The sequence below is a fragment of the Lepisma saccharinum genome, chromosome 23 (assembly GCF_977018435.1).
Source record: "Lepisma saccharinum chromosome 23, izLepSacc3.1, whole genome shotgun sequence".
Classification (NCBI taxonomy): Eukaryota; Metazoa; Arthropoda; class Insecta; order Zygentoma; family Lepismatidae; genus Lepisma; species Lepisma saccharinum.
In genome coordinates, this window is record NC_139251.1 from 10,886,138 (window position 1) to 10,911,785 (window position 25,648).

General features: G+C 38.4%; 1 protein-coding gene across 1 annotated transcript; it reads right to left on the reverse strand.

The window, feature by feature from the left end:
- Positions 1-1,579: 1,579 nt before the first annotated feature.
- Positions 1,580-23,945, reverse strand: LOC146005303 (CIMIP2 protein CG18335-like). Its single transcript, XM_083144435.1, has 6 exons — positions 23,782-23,945; positions 20,706-20,844; positions 17,231-17,327; positions 12,348-12,520; positions 9,402-9,567; positions 1,580-1,980 (listed from the first exon to the last, which is right to left on the reverse strand). Exons 1-6 carry the CDS (start codon positions 23,826-23,828, stop codon positions 1,673-1,675), a joined length of 930 nt encoding a protein of 309 aa, XP_083000561.1. The 5' UTR covers positions 23,829-23,945; the 3' UTR covers positions 1,580-1,672.
- Positions 23,946-25,648: the final 1,703 nt, after the last annotated feature.

The following is a 25,648-nucleotide window of genomic DNA, read 5'->3' on the forward strand; positions in this document are numbered from 1 at the left end:
ATACTATCTCGAAAATAACTGTAATTCCAGAAACTCTATCATTCTTGTAACAATAATTTCTTGATGGTGAGATCTTATATACTGACGATGATCAATGCTGTTGACGTACTGAGCCATTTATTGCTGGCACTATTCCCTTGTCAGTGCAGTGGAAATTCCATCGCTCATTTTTGCACTGCAAGGTGTGTCTTACACAGCAATTAATGACATTTTGGTGTGTCTTACACCATGAATATCCACAGGATTTGTTCCGGGGGTGACGCAAACGAGGCACTTTTTTCCAGTGGTGCAGCAAACGAGGCATGTTTCTCCCCAAAATAGCGATGCAGCTAAAAAAAAACGTAGCTGTTAGCAGGAATATATTCATATATGTCACTTAGTTATCTGGATATCTGAATTCTTCAGATACTAATTAAATAAATTACGCAGATATCTATAATCTACAATCTAGATAATCTGTATCTCCATGTAATAGACTGTCTTTATGAACCTCCTGCAACATTAAGGGTTATTGTCGATTTTTTCTGACACTGTTGCCACATTCAAAATTCACCTCAAAATGCCGAGAAAAAATGTAGCTGTAGCGAAATGTTCGCTACAACTACAGGAATTTTGTAGCTTCGCTACCGCTACAACTACAATTTTCAAAATGTAGCGTCGCTACAGCTACAGATACAAATTTTGTAGCTAGCTACAGTAGCGACGCTACAAGTAGCTCGCTACTTCTGACCACTGTTCAGAACAATCAAATCTACTTTTTGGTCATATTAAATATTTTTATTTTGTATCTTGCAACAATACAAGGGCATAACAAGTCACAACATTCTTGACACAGGTCATGCTAGTTGGAGTGCAAATATGATTATTCCTAAAATCAATACTCAGATGCTGTTGATAGCAACCAATAAGTCGAAATCAGGAATCTGAAAACATTGATTGAACATGGTTTGTGCTTTAATATCTTTTTAAGTTTTATTAAACTGTCAGAAGATTCTGTAAATGTAACCTATTTCAAAGTTGTAATAAAGCACAAGCAAACGGGTTGGTGTAGAAATGTGTACATTATGTAGATGTATGTCTGTCTAAAGCCTGTTCGGCAAAAGAATAAACTTCAAAATTCTATTTTTGTCTTTCTCATCAAAAGCCAGGGAGGATCACATGAACTGCTGAACCAATCTGCTTTTTCCAATTGCCATGATGAGGGGAAATTCCCGTGGTATTCTGCATTGTCAATTTTTTTTGTTTAATGTCGTTTTCGAAACAGGTGGCACGTTCAACAAGGCCAAGCACGGCGAAGTCTAATGGTTGCCGCCGCATAGCAAGCGAATGGGTCTCCGATTCTCTCTCCCTGAAATGCGAGAAAAGGGTGCATGTTAACAGCAAAAGGTGTTGTGTATGCCTGGACAAAAATCAGGCGTGTAGCAACACCGCTTCACCCCTGCTCCTTGAAACTCCCACAACTGCAGGCGAGAAGTCTGGGTTTCCTGAAGTTTATTGTTTGTCTGGTCGGGCTTTATGTTTGTGTTAATGAATTTCATTAAAAAAAGCTATGCCCTCTTCACTTCACAACATACGGTAGTCCTGCTAGAAATTATTTATTGATATTTACATAGTGAGTATGTATAAAGAAATGATAATCAGTAGTAATTGGTCATGCAGCAATGTCGATTCTTCAGTAACTGAAATCTCCTCTTAGCCACCTTTTGGCATCCACAGTATCATTTCCGTAGGTCTTTCCTTGGCGGAACTGGGCCCCTGGAACATGGCCACCATAGTTGGGAACCAGCCCAATGTGCTTGTGATAAATCTGCCCAGCCTGAAGCATCAGAGGAGGATCAGGGCGACTGACGGTAACAGGGGCCCATTCCGTGCTTTGCTTTCGTCTATAATTGCTTGTGAAGTCGCATAGAGCAGAATTAGTTCTTTGTCTTGTGGATTTTCCAAAGTTCTTGTAGCCAAAGGGAATGTGACCTTCATATCCTGAAAACAAAATAATTTTAACTGAATTATTAATATATTCATTGTTGTTTTATCAACTTCCTAAAAAAAAAGTTTCAACATAAGTACTTCCAAATATATATGAAGGCTAGTTAAAAAAGAGTGAGAATTATTTTTTTTATATCACACAGTGAACATGCAGCGGTGAAACAAATTTGCGCGAGAAGAAAGTGTCTTGTGGAATCGGCAGATAAAATTGCAAGCGCGTATGCACATGTATCTGGCAACACTGTGCATACAAAACACGAATGGTCAGAAGTTGCATACGAAAAATGGAGTCTGTTCGTGAGGAGCAGTATGCAGCTTTGAAATTTTGTGTCTGTCTGCAGAAATCTGCCACGGAAGCATACGAAATGTTGCAGCAGGCATATGGCGAAGATGTCCTTCAATCTGCCGCATTTCGGTGGTTCAAACAGTTTAAGGAGGGTCGTGTTTTGACCACAAAGCAAGGTGCTCCGAAAACCGCAGTGAACGAAATCATGGTTAACACAGCTGCCGTCATTGTTCGGAAAGATTGGCGAATAACAATAGATGATCTGGCGGACGTGTTACACATTTCCCATGGTAGTGTGTTCACGATTCTGCATGATTGCTTGCACATGAGATGCGTATTTGCAAGATGGGTGCTGAAAATGCATCCGTCGAAAATGCCCTGAGCTGCATCCATCCATCTGTTGGTGCCTACACCATGATAATTCACGCCCTCACGTTTCAAACGTTGTTGGTGCCCAATATCTGGCTCGACAAAACATTGAATGTGTCCCGCACCCTCCATACATCCTGGATCTTGCTCTGTGAGACTTTTTGTTTGTTCCCTCATCTGAAATTGGAGCTGCAGGGCTCCAATTTCGACTCATCAAGGGCTGTTCTGTAGAAGAAGGTAAAGGTGGTTCTGAATACGATGTCAAAAGACAGGTTCCAGCACGACTTCCAGAACAGGCAGACACGTTGGGCCAAGTGTATACAACTCGATGGGGATTACTTCGAAAAATATCATATCAACCTGGACCCTGCCTAATGTAATTCTCATTCTTTTTTGACTAGCCCTCGTACATATCATTAGCTTAATTTTTCTGCAAACCGATCAGGTTCAGGGCAAGATTTAGGCTAAGATGAGGTGCACATGAATTTTGGGGAGCAAATTTGCTCTATCATATAATTCAATATGTTTGCTTCCTTTCACTTATTTTAAACTTGCTTCAATTTTATTTTTATTATATTCACCTACCATTGATTTGGAGTAAGCATTCAAGTAGTATTGTTCTCTTAAATTGCCCATGATTGAAAAAATAAAGGGTAGCTGCACGAGTTGAAATTGAAACCTACTTTCAAACAAAAAAATGCCTGCTCCAAATTTGGAGGATTATCATTAATTAATAATAGAGATGATGTGGTGTTTACTATCCAATATCTATTAATACATTTTCTTGGGCAATCAGCCAGCAGCTGATTTCTGGATAGGCTTCTGAGCTTTTGAGAGCTAACGTCACTCCTCATCTTCAGGGATTGAACATCAGAGATATGTCAGGGTAAGGTTATATGTATTTGGTGTTGGAGGGGTCCGGTGTAGGTGGCAATCAAGTGGTGACACTACAGATGGTATTTGTGCTGCCATTAAGTGGGTAAGCTATGAACTGAAGTTTGTGCTGTGCATTTTCTCATTGGCTGACAAATGCTTGCAGCAAAACAAAGGCAAATAACGTAGAAACATGACCACGCTTCCATAAACACTAAAATACATATATGTGCATTATCTTCAGTTTGTGCACAATGGGGAAAAACATAAATATACGTTCCCTACGCCGAAAGAGTTAAATCTGGCTCTGAAACTAATTTGTATGTTGTCCACCATCCACTTGGGAACTATCAACTTTTCTGCTTGGTAGGATTCACTTGGTATTGCATTGTTGCAAAGCCCAGCAAGCGGTAAAACAAGTAAAGGTAAAGGTAAAGTGCTCCCCTGTGCATAGCACCATGCCATGAAGGCGTATAGGGGGTGTGGGGGTAATGCCCCACACTTTCTTGATCCGGTCGTGAATGGGGGTGATGTGATCAGCATCACACCCCTGACCGCCTTTACCCCCCAGGGTTTCCCCCAGGTACCCATGTTATTCGACGCAGCGGTAAAACAAGTTCCCAAGAAAATGGTAGCAGTGGCCTATAAAGTAGATACAACAATTAAATTTCAGTTTCATGGAGAAGTAATTCTTCCAAGATTACAAGTATGAATCATTGTTTCCTTCATTCCTGAAGTAAACAAAATCCAAGAACATAGTAATTAGGATGAGTGCCAAAGCCTTCCAAACAGATTCTAATTGAGAGATTTAGATTAAGTGTTACCAAGAAAAAAGAAAACTTACAGTGTCCTAAAAAGTACTTTACAACTTGGATGTCATACAGCACAACTTGCAATTGACATAAAGATATTGTTGTTGGTTATTCACCAATGCCTAAAGTTATGGTGGACTCCCATAGGAGTAACTTACCCCCCTCCCAAACAAAATTTACAAGTTAATGGTACTTTTTAAGGTTGTGCAGGATTGTGAATTTTTGGTTGGGATGGGCATTTCTTTAAATCCCGATTTTCGGAAAGGAAACATTCCCAATTCTCTGACAAAATCGGAACATTGAAGCATTATTTTTGCATTTCTATAATAAAAAACTCCATTTCCAAGACATTTAGGACATTCGTGGGATATAAACCACCATCATAATTAAACACTTTTAAATGCTATAATTTTTTTAAGGACTCCATGAAAGACCAAAATGCCATGCGACACTTTCGCTCAGTGTAATTATCCTGGAAATAATGCAAAATTCAATTTTTTTTCAAAAAATTTCACAAGTTTTGTGTCAAAAAACTTAATTTTGTCATAACATAACATGTAATTTGATATTCTGATGTAATTCTAGAATATTTTTAAGCAAAAATCTTGTAAAATGGATGTATATAATTATTATCTAGTGGAATACTTAATCACTAACATTAAAATATATTTTGAGCAACTTTTAATTGTTAAATTTTTCAAGCATCAGTATCGGTGAGAGTATTGGTTGAAAGTGATATCAGCTCAGCCCTATTATCCACCCAACCTTCATGCTTAGTAGGGATGCACAAATTAGTGGCTATCTCAGTATTGGCTGATATAAGCACATCACTGTGCAACAGCCAGTTTAGCGGTATACCCACATTAAGGGCATACCTGTTGGGATGTGTTTGTGTGTGTCTTGTGTAGTAGTTGTGATGTGTTTGTGTGTGTCTTGTGTAGTAGTTATGCTGTCTAATGTGTTTGTGTTCGTCTTGTGTAGTAATTGTGCTGTCTAATATGTTTGTGTTTGTCTTGTGTAGTAGTTCCTCCATTCATATCGGGGGTTAGGCGTAGAGCTGACAACTCTGCACTGTAAAAAGACATGTCAAGAAACAGAAATATAAGGCCATGGATGTTCCCAAGGTAAAATATTCCGGAGGTAAAATAGTCCCCCGTTCGGATCTCCGGGTGGGGACTACTTTGGGAGGTCCCTGGACTGAGGATAAGATCTACGTTAGGAATAAGGATATTAAATTAGGCACCTGGAATGTTCTGAGCCTTTACCGGCCTGGGGCATTTCAGTGTACAGTTAATGAGATAGTGAAGTATAAATTAGATGTAGTAGCTGTCCAGGAAGTTAGGTGGCCAGGAGAAGGGAATTGTAAAACTAAAAATTATACTTTTTTCTATGGTGGTACTGAAAATCATAATTTTGGAACAGGCTTTTTCATAAATAATATAATTATCTCGGCTCTTAAAACAATAGAATTTATTAATGATAGGATATCATATGCAGTTTTACAGGGTAGGTGGTGTAAAATTATTTTAATAAACATACATGCACCAACGGAAGATAAAGATGATAATACTAAAGATGATTTTTATACAGAGTTAGAACAGGTCTTTGATAAATTTTCTCAGTATGATATGAAAATTCTGTTAGGTGACTGTAATGCACAGATTGGCAAAGAAGAGACATTTAAACCCACAATTGGTAAAGAAAGTCTTCATGAATTAAGTAATGATAATGGTATAAGATTGATTACTTTTGCAACCTCAAAGAATTTAATTGTGAAAAGTACCACTTTTAAACATAAAGATATCCATAAATATACCTGGTCTTCTCCAGATGGTAAAACTCATAATCAGATAGATCATATTCTCATTGATAAGAGAAGGCATACTAGTATAATTGACGTTCGTACACATAGAGGTGCTGACTGTGCCAGTGACCATTATTTAGTAATTGCTAAATTAAGAGAAAGACTCTCAGTGATAAATCATAAGCAACAAAATCTAAAAGTTATAAAATTTGATACAGGAAAGTTTGCTGATGAAAGAATTAAGAAAGATTACCAAATTAAACTGTCAAATAGATTTGAGGTTTTGCAGGATTTAAATGATGATGAAAATATAAATGAAACAGACGTAAATAAGAATTGGGAGCACATACGTAATGCAATAGAATCAGCAGCTAAAGAAACTATAGGATACCATAAACCAAGAAAAAGTAAGCCATGGTTTGATAATGAATGTCATAATCTAATAGAAATAAGAAATCAGGCTAGACTTAGGTGGTTAAATAACTCGGATGATACAAATCTAAGCAATTATAATACAATAAAGCGAGAAGTTAACCGCACGTTTAGAAGTAAAAAAAGAGATTACTTGAAAAGCAAAATTAACGAAATTGAAACAAACAGCAAAAATAAAAATATCAGAGATTTATATAAAGGTGTAAATGAATTTAGAAAGGGGTGGCAACCTAAAGTAAACTTGATAAAAGATAAAGACGGTGATTTTCTAGCTGACCCAAGCGATATTCTAAATAGATGGAAGAACTACTTTAATGACCTTTTAAATGTCCATGTAGGAGATAAATCAGAAGTAAATGAAGTCCACACAGCAGAACCTTTAGTTCCAGAACCTAACTTGACTGAAGTTAAAGATGCTATTAAAAGGCTTAAGAATAACAAAGCACCTGGCATTGATTTAATACCAGCTGAGTTAATTAAATATGGTGGAAATTCATTAATATGTCAAATTCATAAATTAATTTGTTTAATATGGAATAAAGAAGAAATCCCTCAACAGTGGAAAGAATCCATAATTGTTCCTGTGTTTAAAAAAGGTGATAAAATGAACTGCAATAATTACCGTGGAATTTCTCTACTCTCAACAACATACAAAATATTGTCTAACATTCTTTTAACAAGACTAACCCCATATGCTAATGAAATTATAGGTGATTATCAATGTGGATTTAAACGTAACAGATCAACTACAGATCAAATTTTTCACATCAGACAGACACTTGAAAAAAAGTGGGAATATAATCAAAATGTCCATCAGCTATTCATTGATTTCAAAAAAGCATATGATTCGGTCAAAAGAGATAAATTATATAATATATTAGTAGAGTTTGGAATACCTAAGAAGCTTGTTAGTATGATAAAAATATGCACCAGTGAAACAGAAAGTAAAATTCGTGTGGGTAATAATATGTCTGACAAATTTATAATTCATGATGGGTTAAAACAAGGAGATGCATTATCTCCATTGCTCTTTAATTTTGCCTTAGAATATGCTGTTCGGAAGGTAAAAGAAACTAAAGAAGGACTAAAATTAAATGGTGTGACTCAGTTGTTAGCATATGCAGATGATGTAGACTTACTGGGGGATGATATAAATACAATTAAGAATAATGCTAAAATATTTTTCAAAACTGCTAAAGAGATAGGTTTGGAAGTTAACAAAGAGAAAACTAAATATATGCTTACAGGCCGAAACCAAGTGTTAGGTAATAATCAAAATCTAATTATTGATAACAACTCGTTTGATCCAGTTTCCAAATTCAAAAACTTAGGAGTAATATTAACAAATGAAAATTATATTAAAGAGGAAATAAAAAGTAGGCTTAATTCAGGAAATGCATGTTACTTCTCTCTTCATAAACTTTTGTCTTCTCGCTTAATATCTAAGAAACTAAAAGTTAAAATATACAAAACAGTAATTTTGCCTGTAGTATTATACGGGTGTGAAACTTGGTCCCTTACATTAAAAGAGGAACATAAATTGAGAGTATTTGAAAATAAGATTCTTAGGAAAATATTTGGACCTAAAAGGGATGAGGAGACAGGTGAGTGGAGAAGGTTACATAATTTAGAACTACATAATTTGTATTCATGTCCAGATATTATTAGAATAATTAAATCAAGAAGACTTAGGTGGGCAGGCCATGTGGCACGAATGGGAGAGGAAAGAGGAGTTTACAGGATTCTTGTTGGGAAATCTGATGGTAAGAGGCCTGCAGGAAGGCCAAGACAAAGATGGAGGGACAACGTTGAGATGGACCTAAAGGAAATCGGTAGGGATGGAAAAGAGTATATAGATCTTGCTCAAGATAGGGAAAGATGGAAGGCCTGTGTTGCTGCAGCCATGAACCTTCGGGTTTAAGAAGGCTAGAGAGTTAGTTAGTTAGTTAAATGCTATAATTTGGAATTTACCGACTGGTCTGGATCCCAAAAAGTCAGGCAATCATTTCCTGAATTCCAGATTGGGACAGAGAAATATTTTTTTCTGAACCCGGTACTAACTTATCAGAATCCCGCACAACCCTAGTACTTTTGTTAACCTCCTGGAACCTTAGGGGCAAAGTAAGGAGTAATTTTTTTAATTATTTCGTGAATATAAAGGATCAAAGTAGCCCTGGATGATACTTTTATGGCTTGAAACCTTTTCGAATATGCCCCCCACCCCTCCCAAAGTTAAGCTCCAAGTTCGATTCTGACCCCCCTAAGTTACGCCTATGTGGACTATGTGGATGTGAGAGATGTCCTGGGCAGGACATTTCCAGCTCATTGGATTGGAAGAGATTGTAGAAAGTATATTTCCCTTTGTATATAAGGTTTAGCATAGTGCAGGTCCAAAGTGGCGAAAATTTGGGGGGCAACTGCCCCCCCTAATCGCCGCCACTGAAACTCTGGGATGAAACATCATGTTTAAAAATACTATGATAGTAGTAGTTGAAAGCAAAACTGACATGATTGATGATTTAAAAAATAGAAACTATATTAATTGATCAAAAAGGAGCCAGAAATATAAAATAGCTTGTATTATTGTTAGAAAAAAAGTATCATACAAAACCAGAGCCAAGTAAAACCAGGAAACTTGAAATGAGGAGAAAAATAAACTGTCATGCTGTGTTTTGCCCACTGCAAATGAGGGAATAAATAGTGTGTGTCTGAGCAAATAGAAGGTAACCAAACTCGAATTACAGTTATGTACTTCTTTTAAGTAACAGACTTTCCAAATAAAATTAACAACTTGAACCTCAAACTGGAATTATAGGAAAATTCCTGCAAAAGTTCATACCTGACACAAAAGACTTGTCAGGGTCATCGTTAGTCGTGAAGTAGGGAGATACAGATGAGTCCCGAGGAGGAGTTAATGCATCTTCTGTCTCCGGAGTTTCTGTGACCACTGCAACTGCTTCGGGGCGAACTTTGGTAAGGGGCATTTTGCATGGCGTTCGAGACAGCTGAAATACAATAGTAATTTATGGGTTCATTTAATGATGTTGAACTTAGAAAACACACACTTTGTATTACACAATATATCGTCATGTGAGAACCAGAGGGACGTAACTCCAATTTATGAAATTTACAGGAGAGAGAAAATAATGTATTCTTAGGAATATGCCTGACTATTTAAAAGAGTCTGTACTTGACTCCACCTGCGAAAACAGCCCCAGCTTCCCTGATTTAAATCTGGCCCTTTGGATTATTTCCCTTCTTTAATCCTTTCCCTATCCCTGAGTGCCTAGTGAGCAGATTATATTAACGCCGGAATTACGAAAGGGAGGTTTTACCTAACATTTATATTTTTAGTCCCTAGGTTCTTTAACAAGTACAGAAAGTGAATAAGCAACTGGTAAAAAGCAGTACTGTAGTTCTTGGAGTTAATTTTTAAATCACAACATTTCTTGTAGGATTACATGGGTTTATTATACATTCTTTTATATACATATTGTTTCCATATGTGCATTGACCAAATCAACATAACTCTAAATCAATAAGATGCATACCTACGGCTTACACCAGTGGCACTTCCTTTATCGCAGAGTTAGCAAAACTATCTCTGCGAACCTACCCTCAACTTAATGATATTCCTTTCTTTTCTTTGCGTTTCCCTTTGGGACAGCAACAGGGGTTGGCTTACACCAAATGCTACATTCTTATTATCAGATTAGCCACCATAAGTGGACTAAACTAGAGGAAAGGTTCCTCCTCATCGCGAAGATGGGAAAAAACTGTTTTTGTCTTAAGTCCAACTGGCCTTTTTTATAGTCGGGGTGGATGTCCGTGAACGTTTACCCCGTAGCACTGGAAAATTCCACAGCAACGGTCTTTTGGAAGACAGCTCCCCCAACTGGGAAGCTAAGAACAGGGGAATCTAATATCCAATAAAAAGCACAAGCACATATTCTTACAAGCAATAACATATAAAAGTACACAAATGAAAACATACTAATTAACCCTACACCTTGTAGCTGGCCAGCAATTAATTAATACAATACCACAAACCAGTGATGGTCAAGCAGACCATTACACACCTTACTAATAAGGATTAGAAGTGGAGATTTATCGATCCAAATTGAGCTCTTCTCTTATAAATAAATACCAGGTGTTCCTCTTAGGAGTATAATAAAAGAAAATACCATATTTTCTTTAATTATTATTATTATTATTATTATTTACTCCCAAAACTTTTTACATACATAAATTCAAAAAGTTTTTTTTTTACAAGTCTAGTACACCTCAACAACAAATACACCATTGGTTGCACGGAAAATATCTAATCAGAATTCCACCTCAGCCCATACTTTCTAGCATTTGTGCCGTCACATTGTTGATTGCAGCACAAATTATTTCCTGTAAGTCTCGTAAATCTAGAACCTCTGTAGCATACACCTGGTCCTTCAAAAAAAAAACACAAGAAAAAGTCGAACATAGTAAGGTCCTGTGATCTTGGTGGCAACGTTATGAACCGTGATCTTCTACAAATCCATTGTGCATTAAAGTGCTCATCTAAGAAACGGCGAACTTCTTTGGCAAAGTGGCTGGAAAATTGTTCCTTCTGGAAGTTGAGGCACAGCATATTGCTGTAGCATGTCCATGTAAATTTCTGCATTTAGTGTGCAAAAAAAAAAAAAAAAGGACCGATCATTTTGTTCTCCATGACTCCACACCACACATTACATTTTGAACTATTCCGTTCTACATCGTGCACAACATATGGATTTTCTGACCCCCAGATCCTACACTTATGTCTGTTTACACATCCAGACATGTGGAATGTCACCTCATCGGAAAAACACACCTTGTCCAGGAATGCACACAGTCTCCATCAATTTTGTCCAGCATTGTTACTGCGAATTCTTTTCTTGCTATCTTATCACTTGACTTTAGATGCTGATGAATTTGCATTTTGTATGCATGCAAACACAACCTTTTATGGAGTACCCTACGTACTGTAGTTGGTGGGATTTGAAGCTGCATACTTGCTTGCCGGATTGATTTTCTAGGACTTCTAGTGAATGTCTCTCGAATCCTTTCATTGTTTTCTTCAGAAACCTTCCACTCCGCATGCTTCCCAGTCATCGGCAACAAAGTTCCTGTTTCTCTGAACTGCTTGTCCCATTTCGTAACCGACACGTACGTTGGGACATCACCCGCTGCACCAATGTTATAATGAGTGCAAACATTTCGCTGCACACGTTTTACAGATTAAAATTCTGCAAGTGCCAAAACACAAAACACCTTCTGTTGTGGCATCCACGTGGCGAATGATGCCTTCGCGGCAGTTTGATCGAGCCTATAGCTCTTGTGCTTGTGCGATCTGCCACAGCACGTTACATTTAAAACTTTTTCAGTTACTCTTCACAGTGTTGCCAACTAAGCATCATTCGAACTATTTGTTACAATATTATGAATTTTTCTTTTATTATACTCCTAAGCGGAACACACTGTATAAACAAGATGAAAGTACACCAAAGGTATACACTAACGAGTAAGGTTAACCAGAGAGGTATATGATTTATACCGCCATATACTCTCGACTACAGTCCTGACTATGCAATGAGAGAATATACCTTCTCTCATGTTTAGGAGAACTCTCTTCTTCTTTTAGCAGAGAGATTGGACATACCCAGACCTTTGAATTGTTACTTATCTAATGTGCTCACCATTACTACACTTCGCTTCTGTTGTCCATTTTTTTCAAGTGTGTGAACAATGATAGAATTGAGAGAATATTTACCTGACGATTCATAATATCCAATGGCAGTGCTCCTGCTTGAATGGACATCTCTTCTTGTATTTGATGAAGTGCTTCGCGTTTTCTGATTTGCTCTTTCTCAAAGTCAGAAATTCCTGCAGCTGCACATGCTGAATACCTCTGGCCAAAGTAGTTGTTCATTTTGGGTACAGATCCTGACAACAAAGAATGCAAAGATTGTGTATTGGTTCTAGAAATTCTGTAACAATCTGCGAGTCTTCATTTCAACAGCTTAAGAAGTCTGTAAGTCCTCTCTTGTGAGCACAGTTTGTTCTAATTTGCAGAAATGAGCAAACCAGCTTACACTGGAGCACAAAAATATATAGAAAAATGATTTGGCATTTTGGCTTGATGATTATGTTGCAGTGTTCCAGGTAAAAACTATTGATGAAATACTATTACAAGGTATACTACAGAAATTGTGCAAATCACTTTATACCCACAATCCTAATTACATTTCCTCATAATTACCAGTATTAGGAAAGTTACTTTTAAAAAGTAATTAAGTTATTGCAGTTACTTCACACAAAAAAGTGATTCAGTTACATTAACAGTTATTCATTTGGATAGGTAATTCAGCTAAAGTTACTAAAAAATAATTATATGTTTCTTTTCCAGTTACAGGCATAGCATGTTTTCATGCATATACTCATAGTGGGTTGTGGCAACTGTCTAACATTAATTTCCATAATTCATAATTAACTTCACATACTCTATGTGTTCAAAAGTATCCGGACACACTGCGAAACGTGTGTTTATCATAGAGGGCGACACAGTACTGCCATCTACCGCGTGGAACATATAGTCAGCGAACTCAGTAGTCTGCAGACAGCATGAGACAGCAGTATGGGATGGTCTGAGGAACTCGCAGACTTTCAACGTGGTCAGTTGGTTGGGTGGCACTTGTGTAGGAAGTCTGTGTGTGAGATTTCCACCCTCCTAAACATCCCTCTGTACACTGTTTCCAATGTTATAGTGAAGGGATGTGTACAACCCAAAAGCATGCAGGCCAACCTCCCATGTTGACCTCCAGAGACCATCAAGTGTTGAAGAGGGTCGTACAGCATTATCGTCAATCATTCATAGCCACCATCACACAGGAATTCCGAACTGCATCAGGATCTACTCCAAGCACCATTACTGTTTGGTGCAAGTTGCGGCAACTTGGTTTCAATGGCCGAGCAGCTGCCCATAAGTCAAACATCACACAGACAAATGCCAAACGCCGCCTCGTGTGGTGCAAGGAGCGTTGAAACTGGACCATAGAACAGTGGAAAACCATTGTGTGGAGTGATGAATCACAGTACACAATGTGGCGATTCGATGGTAGGGTGTGAATGTGGTGAATGCCTTGTGAACAACATCTACCAGCCTGTATAGTGCTACAGTGAAATTTGGAGGTGGCAGGGTTACAGTGTGGTCATGTTTCTCCTGGAGGGGGCTTGGATCCCTTGTTGCTTTACATGGCAATATCACAGCACAAGCTTACGTCGACATTTTAACAGCTTTCATGCTGCCTACCGTCGAAGACCAGTTCGGGGATGACCATTGTGTCTTTCAACACGACCGAGCACCCATCCATACTGCAGGGCTTGTGGGGGAGTGGTTTGACAACAACAACGTGCCACTAATTGACTGGCCTGTGCAGAGTCCTGATTTGAAACCCATATAACATCTCTGGGATGTTTTGGAATGCCGAATTCGTGCTACACCACACCGATCCACATCAATACCTCTTCTCATTTTGACGCTCTGCGAGGAATGGGCTGCCATTCCTCAGGAAACCTTCCGACACCTGATTGAAAGTATGCTTGTGAGAGTGAACGCTGTCATCGGGGCTAAGGGTGGGCCAACACTGTATTGACTGCCAGTGTTCCCAATGGAGGGTTGCCCAAACTTGTACTTTATTTTCAGGTGGGTGTCCGGATACTTCTGATCACATAGAGTATGTTTAAATATGAAAATGTAGAGGTAAGAAAATTCAACATGATCCCTTCTACTCACTCGAAACATTTGTTGGTAATAAACAAACTTGGAAGTCTACCAAATCATAAATTCATGTTCAAAAATTAAGAAACAGTAGCTGTTAATTTTGTTAATTGAAAAACTAACTGAATTACAGTTAATTTATTGTTCCAGAAAGTAACTAATTATAATTATCATTACTCGTAAAAAGTAACTGGTACTTGTTACTGCATTGTGTAACTCGTTACTTCCAGGAACCGATATATTCGTTAGATTGCAAGAACATGTTAACCATTTTCTCAACATTACATATATTTATTTCTGTCGCTCACTGCCTGCAAAAATAAGTCAAAGCTCGATTAACCTCTAGTACTAATCAGTTATGTGGAGTCACGGTGGTCTAGTCAGGGTGTCTGATTGCCACGTGGGAGACGTGGGTTCGATTCCCAGCATGGGTGATAAACGGTCAGAATTTTTCTGGTTTTGTTCCCACATAAAGTGGGAACACCCAGTCCCAAATCAATGATGGTGATCACATCACCTCCAAAATGACCGAGGTTGAGAATGTGTGTGGCCCTACCCCCACGTCCCCTAAATGTGCCCTCATGGCATGGTGCTATTTAAGCACGGTGAACCTTACCTTACTAATCAGTATACTCTTATCAATCATTCATAGAATACAGATCTATGATTTTTGCTGTAATAAGGTACTGTTTGGTATAGGTAAAGTTCTTTAAAGTCCCCACATAAGCTCCAGAGATGCTTTATGCGGGGACAAGGCCATAAAAAAAAATCCAACCTTAGATCACCCACCCTGGGAATCGAAGCCGGGTCTCCCACATGGCAGTTAGATGCCCTACCGACTAAATCACTGTGGTTTGTTTGGCAGGTATTTTTCAAAATAGAATTGTGATATTGGTTCTTGATTCAATCGGACAGATGGACATTAATCTATTGTTTGGTACTCCTTCATAGCTACATAGAAATTAAAAGAGGAGAGATGATAAAATGAGATTGTATGTTTCTTTCCTTTTGGTTATTTTGCGTTACTTTTCTACACACTGCCTCAGGAATCTGTAGAGCAAGGCCACGCATAACAGTAGAGAAGGGGAGAAAGCAAGTGGGCAGAGCAAAGCAGCATGTGCTGCTACAAACAACTGGAAGCTGCAGCCACATTTTCTCCTCTCACGCATTCATTGGCCGAATCCTCTCGAGTGACTACTTGCGCAGAGAATTGTTTTTGTTCGCTTGCTCCAGAGAATTCCAGGACAGAGTGTACCTCGTGGGTTAACACTGCAGTGGTCACTTGGAAAAAACTCCCGTCATCACTTCTCTGGTTTCATAGCGAGAATGTCCTTTTTGAAGTATTCTGGTCCACTTAACAAAAAAATCATGTCATTTCATTCAACACATAACAGTAGGGAGGAAATTCTAAATCTTGTGCATTACATTTGGATATGATGAAACCAAACAAAAATACAAAGGCTGTTGCAGAGAAGGTGGGACAGATTTTTCCTGGCTTGGCAACACTGCCTATGGTTTCGGCACTAGTCGCGTCATGTAGGATGACTCATTCTGTTTCCGTAGCAAGTTGTCACATGTTGCGAAACCACGTTAGTGAGCAGCTGTGTTGATTTACATGAAACATGTTTCATATACCTCTCCAGTTTTTTGTGTATAACATTGCTTTTCGCGATGAGTATTCAAGATGAACAGCGACATGCCATAAAATGTTGTTGACATTTAGGGAAAAGTGCTGCGGAAACATATGCAATGTTTCAACAGGCATATGCCGATCAAGACAGACTGAGTAGAGCCACAGTGTACCGATGGCACAAGTTGTTCGAAGATGGGCGCGAATCAGGCGAATCATATTGCACCACAATAACGCATGCCCGCATACCGTGCAGGCTTTTCAGGATTACCCGACGAAGAGAAAAATAGAAATGTTCCCGCATCCAGCATACAGTCCGGATCTTGCACCCTGCGACTTTTGGCTATTTCCACTTTTAAAGGCTGCTTTACGTGGTCGTCATTTCATGACGAACAAAGAAGTGATCACCGCAGCACAAGTTTTCTTCAGTTCGCTACCTGGCGACGAATTTTCAAAGACATTCACAAAGTGGCAGGAGCATATGGACGCTTGCTTAGCTGTCAATGGTGCCTATTTTGTGGTTTGTAATTTTTTTTGTTTCATTTTAATGATTCTTGGAGGGGTCCATGTACATGCTTATCTTTTAACTGCTACGTAGTCACGACTTTTTGACCTATTGTGCTCATTTTGGTCTCAATCGGCAGCTAATAAACCAAATTTTTACCCTAGTACATTTGCTAGCCAATGGGGGTCGCTGTTTTCCTATACAGGAATTAGTCTCACCTTCTCTGCGACAGCCTTTGTACATATGCCGTGGATCACTATTGTGGTCCATTGAAATATGAGCTCTCATAAAAAGTCACCAATAGATAAATTTCAAATAATAGCTGAACGAACAGAGTTTCTGGACTTCTACAAAGGTTGACTGGGAGCTAAGGTCAAGAGTGTTGCCAAACTGTAAAGCACATAAAAATATACGAGTGGATCACTATTGTGATCCACGTGACCACTACAGTGTTAATTGTTTTGATGAGGATGAATGACGAAATGGATGATTGGACAAACACAATAATATACACATGACTGACCAACCTCAGATCTGTGGCTTTGTAGCATGTTATGCTGAACACCCATGGAGGCCAGTGTGAGGTTGAACCACTACTGGCTGTATATTGATGAAACAATTTTATAAAATTCAATATGGCGTGCTTACCTGCACGTTATCCACCAGTAAGATATTTTTCTACTGAGCAATTGGCATAAGCCATTTTAATTAAATGAAATCTTGTTTTAGAGAACTATGTACCTTCATATCCTGGTATCATAGGATGGATGTAAATTGGATCACCATAGCGGTAGCGACTCTGTATGAGGTCAAGGTCGTTTTGTGCTGGGCGAACAACCTAAAAAATAAATTATACTGTACTGATGAAAGTACATAATTCAACTTGAAACACATGCTCATAGCTGTACAGATGTAAAAACAGAAAAATCTCATAAATATTGTGTTTGCATCATCAGGTATGATGAAGGATGTAGTGGAATAGTAAGAAAAAGATAAGTTATCAAGAAAGCTATCGCATCTCCAGTTTGAATAATACAGGGTGATTCAAAAGTCCCAGGACATTTCTTTCTCTGAAACGAATATGGTAATGGCAGATCTAACTTCACCTGGGAACATCAGGGCAAGGGACCCATGTGTGAGGGTACTTCTGGGACATGGCCACCTTCTTGAAGTTTGCCATATTGGATCAAGGTCAAGTACTCCATGTAGAGTATCAAAACACATTAGAATTTTCCAAGAAATGCAATGCTGTAATTAGTTTTGTGATAGCTGTAATGGTACAAAAGTTATTGACACTGAAAGTGCTGTTTGTTGGCCAGAATGGTCCCATTGCATGGCCACCAAGATCTCCCAACATCCCTGGACTTTTTTCTATGGGATTACTTGAATCAGCTTGTGTACTCTAAGAAAATTCATGACACACACGACCTTCGCAACTGCATCATGCGGACAACTGCATCATTGACCTCGATTCAATATGGCGGTCATGTCCCAGAAACACCCCACACATGGGCCCCTTACTCCAATGTGCCCAGGTGAAGTTGGATCTGCCATCCACCACATTCGTTTCAGGGAAAAAGGTGTACTGGGACTTTTGAATCACCCTGTATATATTTTATGTTGATTTTGGTTATTTTCCATTATGATGCCTATACAGGTGTATGGCATATTGTAATAAAGATATTCAATTGTAAGCCATCACCACCACCTATTATACAGGGTGATCGAAAAGTCCCCGAACCCAAACTTCAATTATTTTTTTCGCCGGTCGTTATTATGATAATGTCAAAATTTCTGTGGAAGCTGGTTTGCGAGGGTCTTGGCTGTACACGACACAAGAGATGGCGCTGGGGAGTGGCGCTAGCAGTCGTGGCGAGGAAATGAACTACGAGCAGTGCTGGTAACACAATAATCACGCCAGTTGCAAGGATGACTTTGTCGGTGGAGGAGGATTTTTTTTCGAAAACCGAGTGAATTCTATTGTGTACCAGGACATTATACAGCAGTTTATCGCGCTTTTGTATGCCGATGAACGAGATGTGTGGTTGCAACAAGACGGGGCAACATGCCATACGTCCAATGCCACCATGGCAGTTCTGCGTGAATTTTTTGATGACCGCCTGATTTCATCAGGGCTTTGGCCGGCAAGATCACCTGATTTAACAACACCCGATTTTTTCTTGTGGGGTCACAGTTTAGGTTAACTGTTGGTTTGGTTTACCTCATTATTTTGTTACCAGCATTGCTCGTAGTTCATTTCCTCGCCACGACTGCTAGTGCCACTCCCCAGCGCCATCTCTTGTGTCGTGTACAGCCAAGACCCTCGCAAACCAGCTTCCACAGAAATTTTGACATTATCATAATAACGACTGGCGAAAAAAAAATTTGAAGTTTGGGTTCGGGGACTTTTCGATCACCCTGTAGTTATAACCAACCTCTTTGTTTCTGGATCCGTTACTGTAAAGTATTGACACTTCTTTATTTATGAAATTTATTCAAATACATAGAGCCAGTGTGATCCAGTCTGTATGGTATCCGATTGATTTTGTTTATTCTACTTCACTTTTCTGCTACTTTTGGCTAATGGCAAAGATGAGGATGAGTTATGAATTTGACGAAGGGACATTCACAAAACATGCATGTCTAGCATGGGATTCAAACCCTGGACCCTTGGTAGTGCACTGTGATAACAACTCTGCCACGGAGGTTGACTGTATGACATCTGATTGACATGGAAGTGGCCCAGCTTTGATTTTTGGAGCAAGTGATTTCAAGAGGGAATTTTTCCAGCCATGTCTCTGCATGGAGCAGCTCTGGAGTTTACCCAGCCTCTAATAAATGGCTACGTGGGGACAAATCAGCAAGAGGGGGGGGGCAGGTAAAGGCTGTCAGCATGGTGGTGATCACATCACCTCCACACATGGCCAATATTGTGAAGGTGTGAAACCCTACCTCCCACATTCTCCCATGTGCCTCCTTGGCAATGTACCTATTGAAATACATATTATTTTTGTGGGATTATGTATTGCTTCAACTATCTATATTTTCTTCCCTGAATGTATTTATGAATAAATTGGTGCAGAGTCAAATTGCCAATTTACTAATAATTATAGCAGTTGCATTCCAACAATATTTTTATTTTCCCAAGTTTGACATATTGCTCAAGGAAAGAAATGTTCTTTGACTGTATGATGTGATCAAGGTGCTACCTGACATCATCTGCTAAGTGCTCTCTCTTCTTAGCACAGAAGAACAAACTGACTTAAACAAGCACTACATTTCTTTTGTGACAATTTTCCTGCACTTTCCCAAGACGTTTTATTTTGGCCAAATGCTTATATTTAACATTCAGCATAATCTCTGTTCTTATTACAATGAGATTCAATAACAATGCACACTGTTAAAATGAATTTTGAAGCTATTATGACGTAAGCATTTACACAATAGTCTCTTCATTGAATCTCCAATTGTGTTACAAATTGATTGCAGTCCTAAGAAGCTTTCTTTCCCCATAGAAAGAAGAAAGTCTGAGTATCAGACAACATGGACCTGCCAATGTCTGATGTTGCAACATGTTATATGAATCATTGGAGTGATACCAAGGCCTAGTTAGTTTCATATAATCTTCAGTTTAGAAGAATTATTTGAATTTGATTCTGCTCACACATCAAATAATATATATATTTTTTTAAATATGTGAACTTCCATAATAATGTCATGACTAAACTATAGTCTTAGTTCCTCAGGTAGATAGGCCAGCCACTTCTCTACCTAATTAAATGTGGCAGAAATCACTGCAGAAAAACTACTTGCAAGATGATCCATGCAACCAACAGCAAAGATTTCACACTATGTATGCTTACTATCCAAGAATTACTTTAGAATTAATTTCCACAGTAAAAATGGCTGCATGGCAGTCTAAGATGCCACAAATACTGTTTGTCACTTGAAGGCGAGACTTGAAATTCAAAACTGAATTTTGAAATTAATAAAAATGCAAATACAAACAAGAATGTACTTTTATGCAAAATATTTTACTTTTATTAATGCAATGAGTATTACATAACATGAAACCTTATTTTAAAGGTATAAATAAGGGGAAATAGTCTCTCATATTACATAAGAAACGTTATAAATTATAGTACTATATACTGCAGAAGAATAATGGTCTTATTTTACTTAGATACAAATAAATTATCGCCGATTTAAAAATTACCGTATATTCATCAGCTGTTCTGTCCGAGACTATCAGTTTGTCCTTCTTCATAACAGAAGGATCCACCAAGACCTGATGTGTTGTGTGTCCATAGGTGTCGCCACATCTGTACTTGAATTGAGGGCAATGCCCTGTATATCTGCAAATATTAGGGAATTAATAAGTATAAAGGTTCAGACAAGTGGTAAGGTAAAGCTCCCCATGCTTATACATGGGAAAATCACAAATTAAGTTACTCCTGAGCCGTGTTCCTGTACTGAAAGATATATATAGGGTTTTACAATAAGAACGATATGATTTTACAATGAAACAAAATAGAAACTATTTCAGATACAACCAAACATTTTATATTATTTTGAAGCATAGTTTATTACATTATGTTTTGAATAACACATCATATAAGTGTCCACCTTGACTTCGTGCGCACGAGTGAATTCGATGAACCCAATTTTCGATGACTTTGTGCAATAACTCGAGCCTAATGTCATGAATGCAGTGTTCGATGTTCAATCTTAATGCATCAAGGGTTCGTGGTCTGTTTACATAGACTATAGATTTCAAATAATCCCACAAAAAACAATCTAAAGGATTTAAATCACAACTTCTTGGAGGCCAACTAACAGTTGCATTTCTTGAAATTATCCTTTCACCAAACTGTTCTTGCAATACATCGATAGTGGCATTAGCAGTGTGACATATAGCACCGTCTTATTGGAAATCAATTTCTTCTAAATTTGGCCACAAAAAAATCTGTTAACATCAATCGGTACCACTCACCAGTCACTGTAACTGCATCTCCTACCTCGTTTTGGAAAAAAATGGTCCGATGATGCTACCATGCCATAAACCACACCATACAGTGACCTTTTGCGGATGAAAGGGCTTCTCCTGAATCTCTTGTGGACTGTTATCACACCAAAAACGATAATTTTGTTTGTTAACATATACACTTAACCAGAAATGAGCTTCATCTGAGTAGATAATTTTTTACCCAAAATTATGATCCATTTCAAGTTCAATAGAACAATATTTTTATAAATTTTTTTGATAATAACCAAACGTTCTTGAAGCGTGTATTTAGCCATAATGAATTGTCACAGGATACTAAACACAGATGACAACTAGTGACAGTCATAACATTTGAAGCATAGTTGCCAGTTCATTTAAAAATCATATCACTCTTATTGGAAAACCATTTCCAATAATAATCACGCTTGGTGGCAATATTGTCCAGAATGTTTTCTCCCCACACCCAAAGCAGCTGTGCTGCAGATAGTTTAGCATGCGTGAGTATGGCACGTCGTATTAAGTCAAATATCTTACATTTCATATCTCGTAAGTGAAATTTCATGGAATGTTTCTTATCAGTAATGGAAAGAATTACATTGAACTGAAACTGAAAAAAAACAACATTAAACTGAAAATGTACTAATTTTTTTCTCCCTTTAACATAAAATTTTAAAACAGAAATTTTTAAACTTATCTCCTACATAGTCAAATGGTTAGTGCTCTCAACTTTGGTGCAAGTGGACCCAGGTTCAATTCCTGGTGGTGGTCCCAAAAAATATCAGTCTTATCCAGCATCATGGGGACAATTGGGGTTATTTGAAAAGGAAGTATCAGGCTTTGGTCACGAAAGCGAGACAACAGTAGCAATGGGACTTCATGCACTGGCCAAGCGTCATCCAATGAAAAGCTGCTTAGCAGAGCCTGCCCCTCAGAGGGCTGTTCCACCATAGAGTTTATTTTCATCTTACCTGTAATAACTTCATCATCATCCTTCGCCGTTTCCTGCCTCTGGCTGGATCAGCATAGAAGTCAAGCCTCTCCATTTTTTCCTGGTGTTCCCCCTCTGCTCTCTTTCCAGGGTTTACCAATCTTGTCCTCATTTCCAAACATTCTCCAGTATCTGCTCTTTCCACCGACATCCTGGTCTCCCCTTTGACCTTATTCCCACTCCTTGTTCATTGTAAGCTCTTAGTAGTAGTTTTTCTGCAGCCATTCTCTTCATATGTCTGAACCATCTCATCTGTCTGTCATATCTCTTCGTTCCTTATTCTATCCCTTCTAGTCTTCCCCAATATACTTAATAATTTCATCTCCACTGCCTGCATCTTTCTTTTGTCTCTCTCTGTCATTGTCCAAGTCTCTGCTCCGTACGTAATTATTGGCACATAGTATGTGTTGTATATTACCTTCTTGCATTTCATAGGTACATCCCTGTTCCATATTAAACTTTGAATGCTTTGATAGAGTCCACCTCCCATTTGTCCTCTTCTGTTTACCAGTAGCAGCTCGTGCCTAAAATAACAGGTGAAGAAGTATATTTATAGGCAATGAAAACAAATAGTAAGTGCCAGTGCCCCCTCCCCCCATTTAAAACGTCTTTTTTGTCTTCATCCATCCATCTGGAAAATGGTGTCTGCAACAAATTACACACTAAGTCATTTACTGGGTTCATTGTAGAAACCACAGCTCAACACATGAACACAACACACGATAGGAAACGCGAAACACACACGCGGAACAAGATCTCGCGAGAACGCGAAGATTTTGCCACAAGCACTGGATGCGATGTTTTCTCCGACGAGAGAACTGCTTCATCTAGAAGGCGACACCCGTTCAAGGCCAACGCTAGGTGACGTCACCGTTGCCATGACAACCGGCTAAGTTTTCCGCAACCTAGCGGTGTTTGCTCTTGGGTTGGGACGAACTCAATACGTGCGTAGCGCCGAGCGGCGTGTTATTTGAGTATTATCGTGTGCGTTCTGCTGGGAAATAGTTAAATTTAACAAGCAAATGAAAAATGTCAATATTAATTTGAAAATTAGGTGAAAACATCTGCACTTGTTGCACTTGGCCAGCCGCCACTGCTGTTTACCTCCTCATATATTCTTCCACTTCTTTCAATTAAACTTCCTAGATACTGAAACTCTCCACTACCCTCAACTCTTCCATGTCCACCTTTATTCTGTTCTAACTTCTAAGTTACAAAATTGCAAATCAAATTTCTAAATAAATCTCATGTCTTGTTGACACTACAGTATTTTCATGTATTAACTAAATTTATACTTACCCTGGAATCCGAAAAGGTTCAGGTGTGGTAATGGATTTCAGAGACATTTTTGTTGTTGATGATTTTGATGCCAAAACAAACTTAAAATTTAGGAAAATTTAGGCAAAAGACCTGAATTTAACGCCTAAAGGCAAAGCTGATGTCAATTTTGCATTATGAAGAACCAGAAGTAATGATCTCTTAGCAACATGTTTGGCATTGTTAACTATTATTATGGAATATAATTAATAGTAAGTAAAAGATAAATATTGTGCATATTAGTTGGTCAGTAACTTTTCAGTTTGACATATTTATATTACAACATGTTCAAACTTACATCTTGAGGTCTCACTGACTGGTAACTGTAGCAATTATTCAGATAATTTAAAGCATAAACAAATATTGTGTCTAGAAGTGGTGAAATGCATGATTGTTAAGAAAAAGTAATTTGTCTGTTATAACTGTTTTTAAGAAGCTGTGTGTACATGTACAGCAATTTTCTATTTGCAGTTACTTGCAGAAATTAATAATAAAGAGCATTAATTCCAATGCAAAACCCTATAACTAGGATTATCTAATCCAGTACCAACGAGATGTATGCTGATTATTCTCTTCTTGAATGAAGGAAAGATTGAAGGATTTAAAGAGTACTGAAACAGTGCAAAAATTTCCTCATTACATTATTTGTATATGCTCTCCCTGATTAGCATACACTTTGAGTAAAAGTATTTAGAAACAGACATGACAACTACTTATTCAATTGAGTCTGTGCTTTTGACAGGAATAGGGGAAGGGGTATAGAAGCACTCACATATGCAAGTTATTGACCCCCCAAAAATCACATTTTTGGTTACATAGAAATGCTAATTTTTATCAGTAGTAATTACATGATCAAGAAAAGAGTCATATTGAATGGTGCAAGTATCACACTGTGCTTACTGCTGATTGTCAATCAAATCATGGCATACCTCCATCTGCATTTTCTTCATTTTACTGATTTTTACACCTAGCTTAAATTGCCTAGTGCACACTGTCTCAGGAAATTGTGAAGCAAAGCCATGCATAACAGTAGAGAAAGGGAGAAAACAAGTGGAGGGAGCAAGGCAGTGTGTGTGCTGCTGCAAACGGCTGGTAGTTACAGCCACGTTTTCTTCTCCATGCATTCAATAGTTGAGCCCTCTTGAATCTCTACTTTACGCATTGGACTTGTTTTCGTTCACTTGTTCCAGAGACTTCCGGAACAGAGTGTACTGTACTGGAATGCTGTCATATGAAGACTATCATTTTTATTTGCCATATGAAGTACAGAGTGACCACAAACCAAAGAACCTTCGGCCCGAAATTCTCCATGCACCTTCCCCTCCATCGGTTCAACTTGGGCCGTAAGGAAGCATTCCACTCTGCCCCTCATCTGCACCTCGGAGTACGATTCACAGGAATCACGGGCATGTGCACACTATTTAGCATGTGTGAGCCTCCCCAATGGCATACTGGTAGCATTGCCACCTTGTAATCAAATGGTCCCAGGTTCGATACCCAATGGAGGCACATAGAGGTTGGAACAGACTTTACACTGTAGGTCCAGTCCCAATTAGCCTTACTGTGCATAAAGTGGACTTAAAACAGCAACTCAATCAATCAATCTTTTGCCTGTGGTTGCACTATAGTGGGGTAATTGCAGCACATTTGGTAACACTATAGCATGAGTCAGCACGCACCCAGTCATGTTACTCTTACGGCCGGTTTTTTAATGTGCTGTTAATCTTTCTGTTAACTAACTGGGTCAGTCTTAACCAGCACCAGGTTTTTCAATGTGATAGTAACTGCCAGTTAACCAAACCATAGCTCGTTCTCCAAAACAGTGTGTTGGCAACTCTGAAGGATGAAA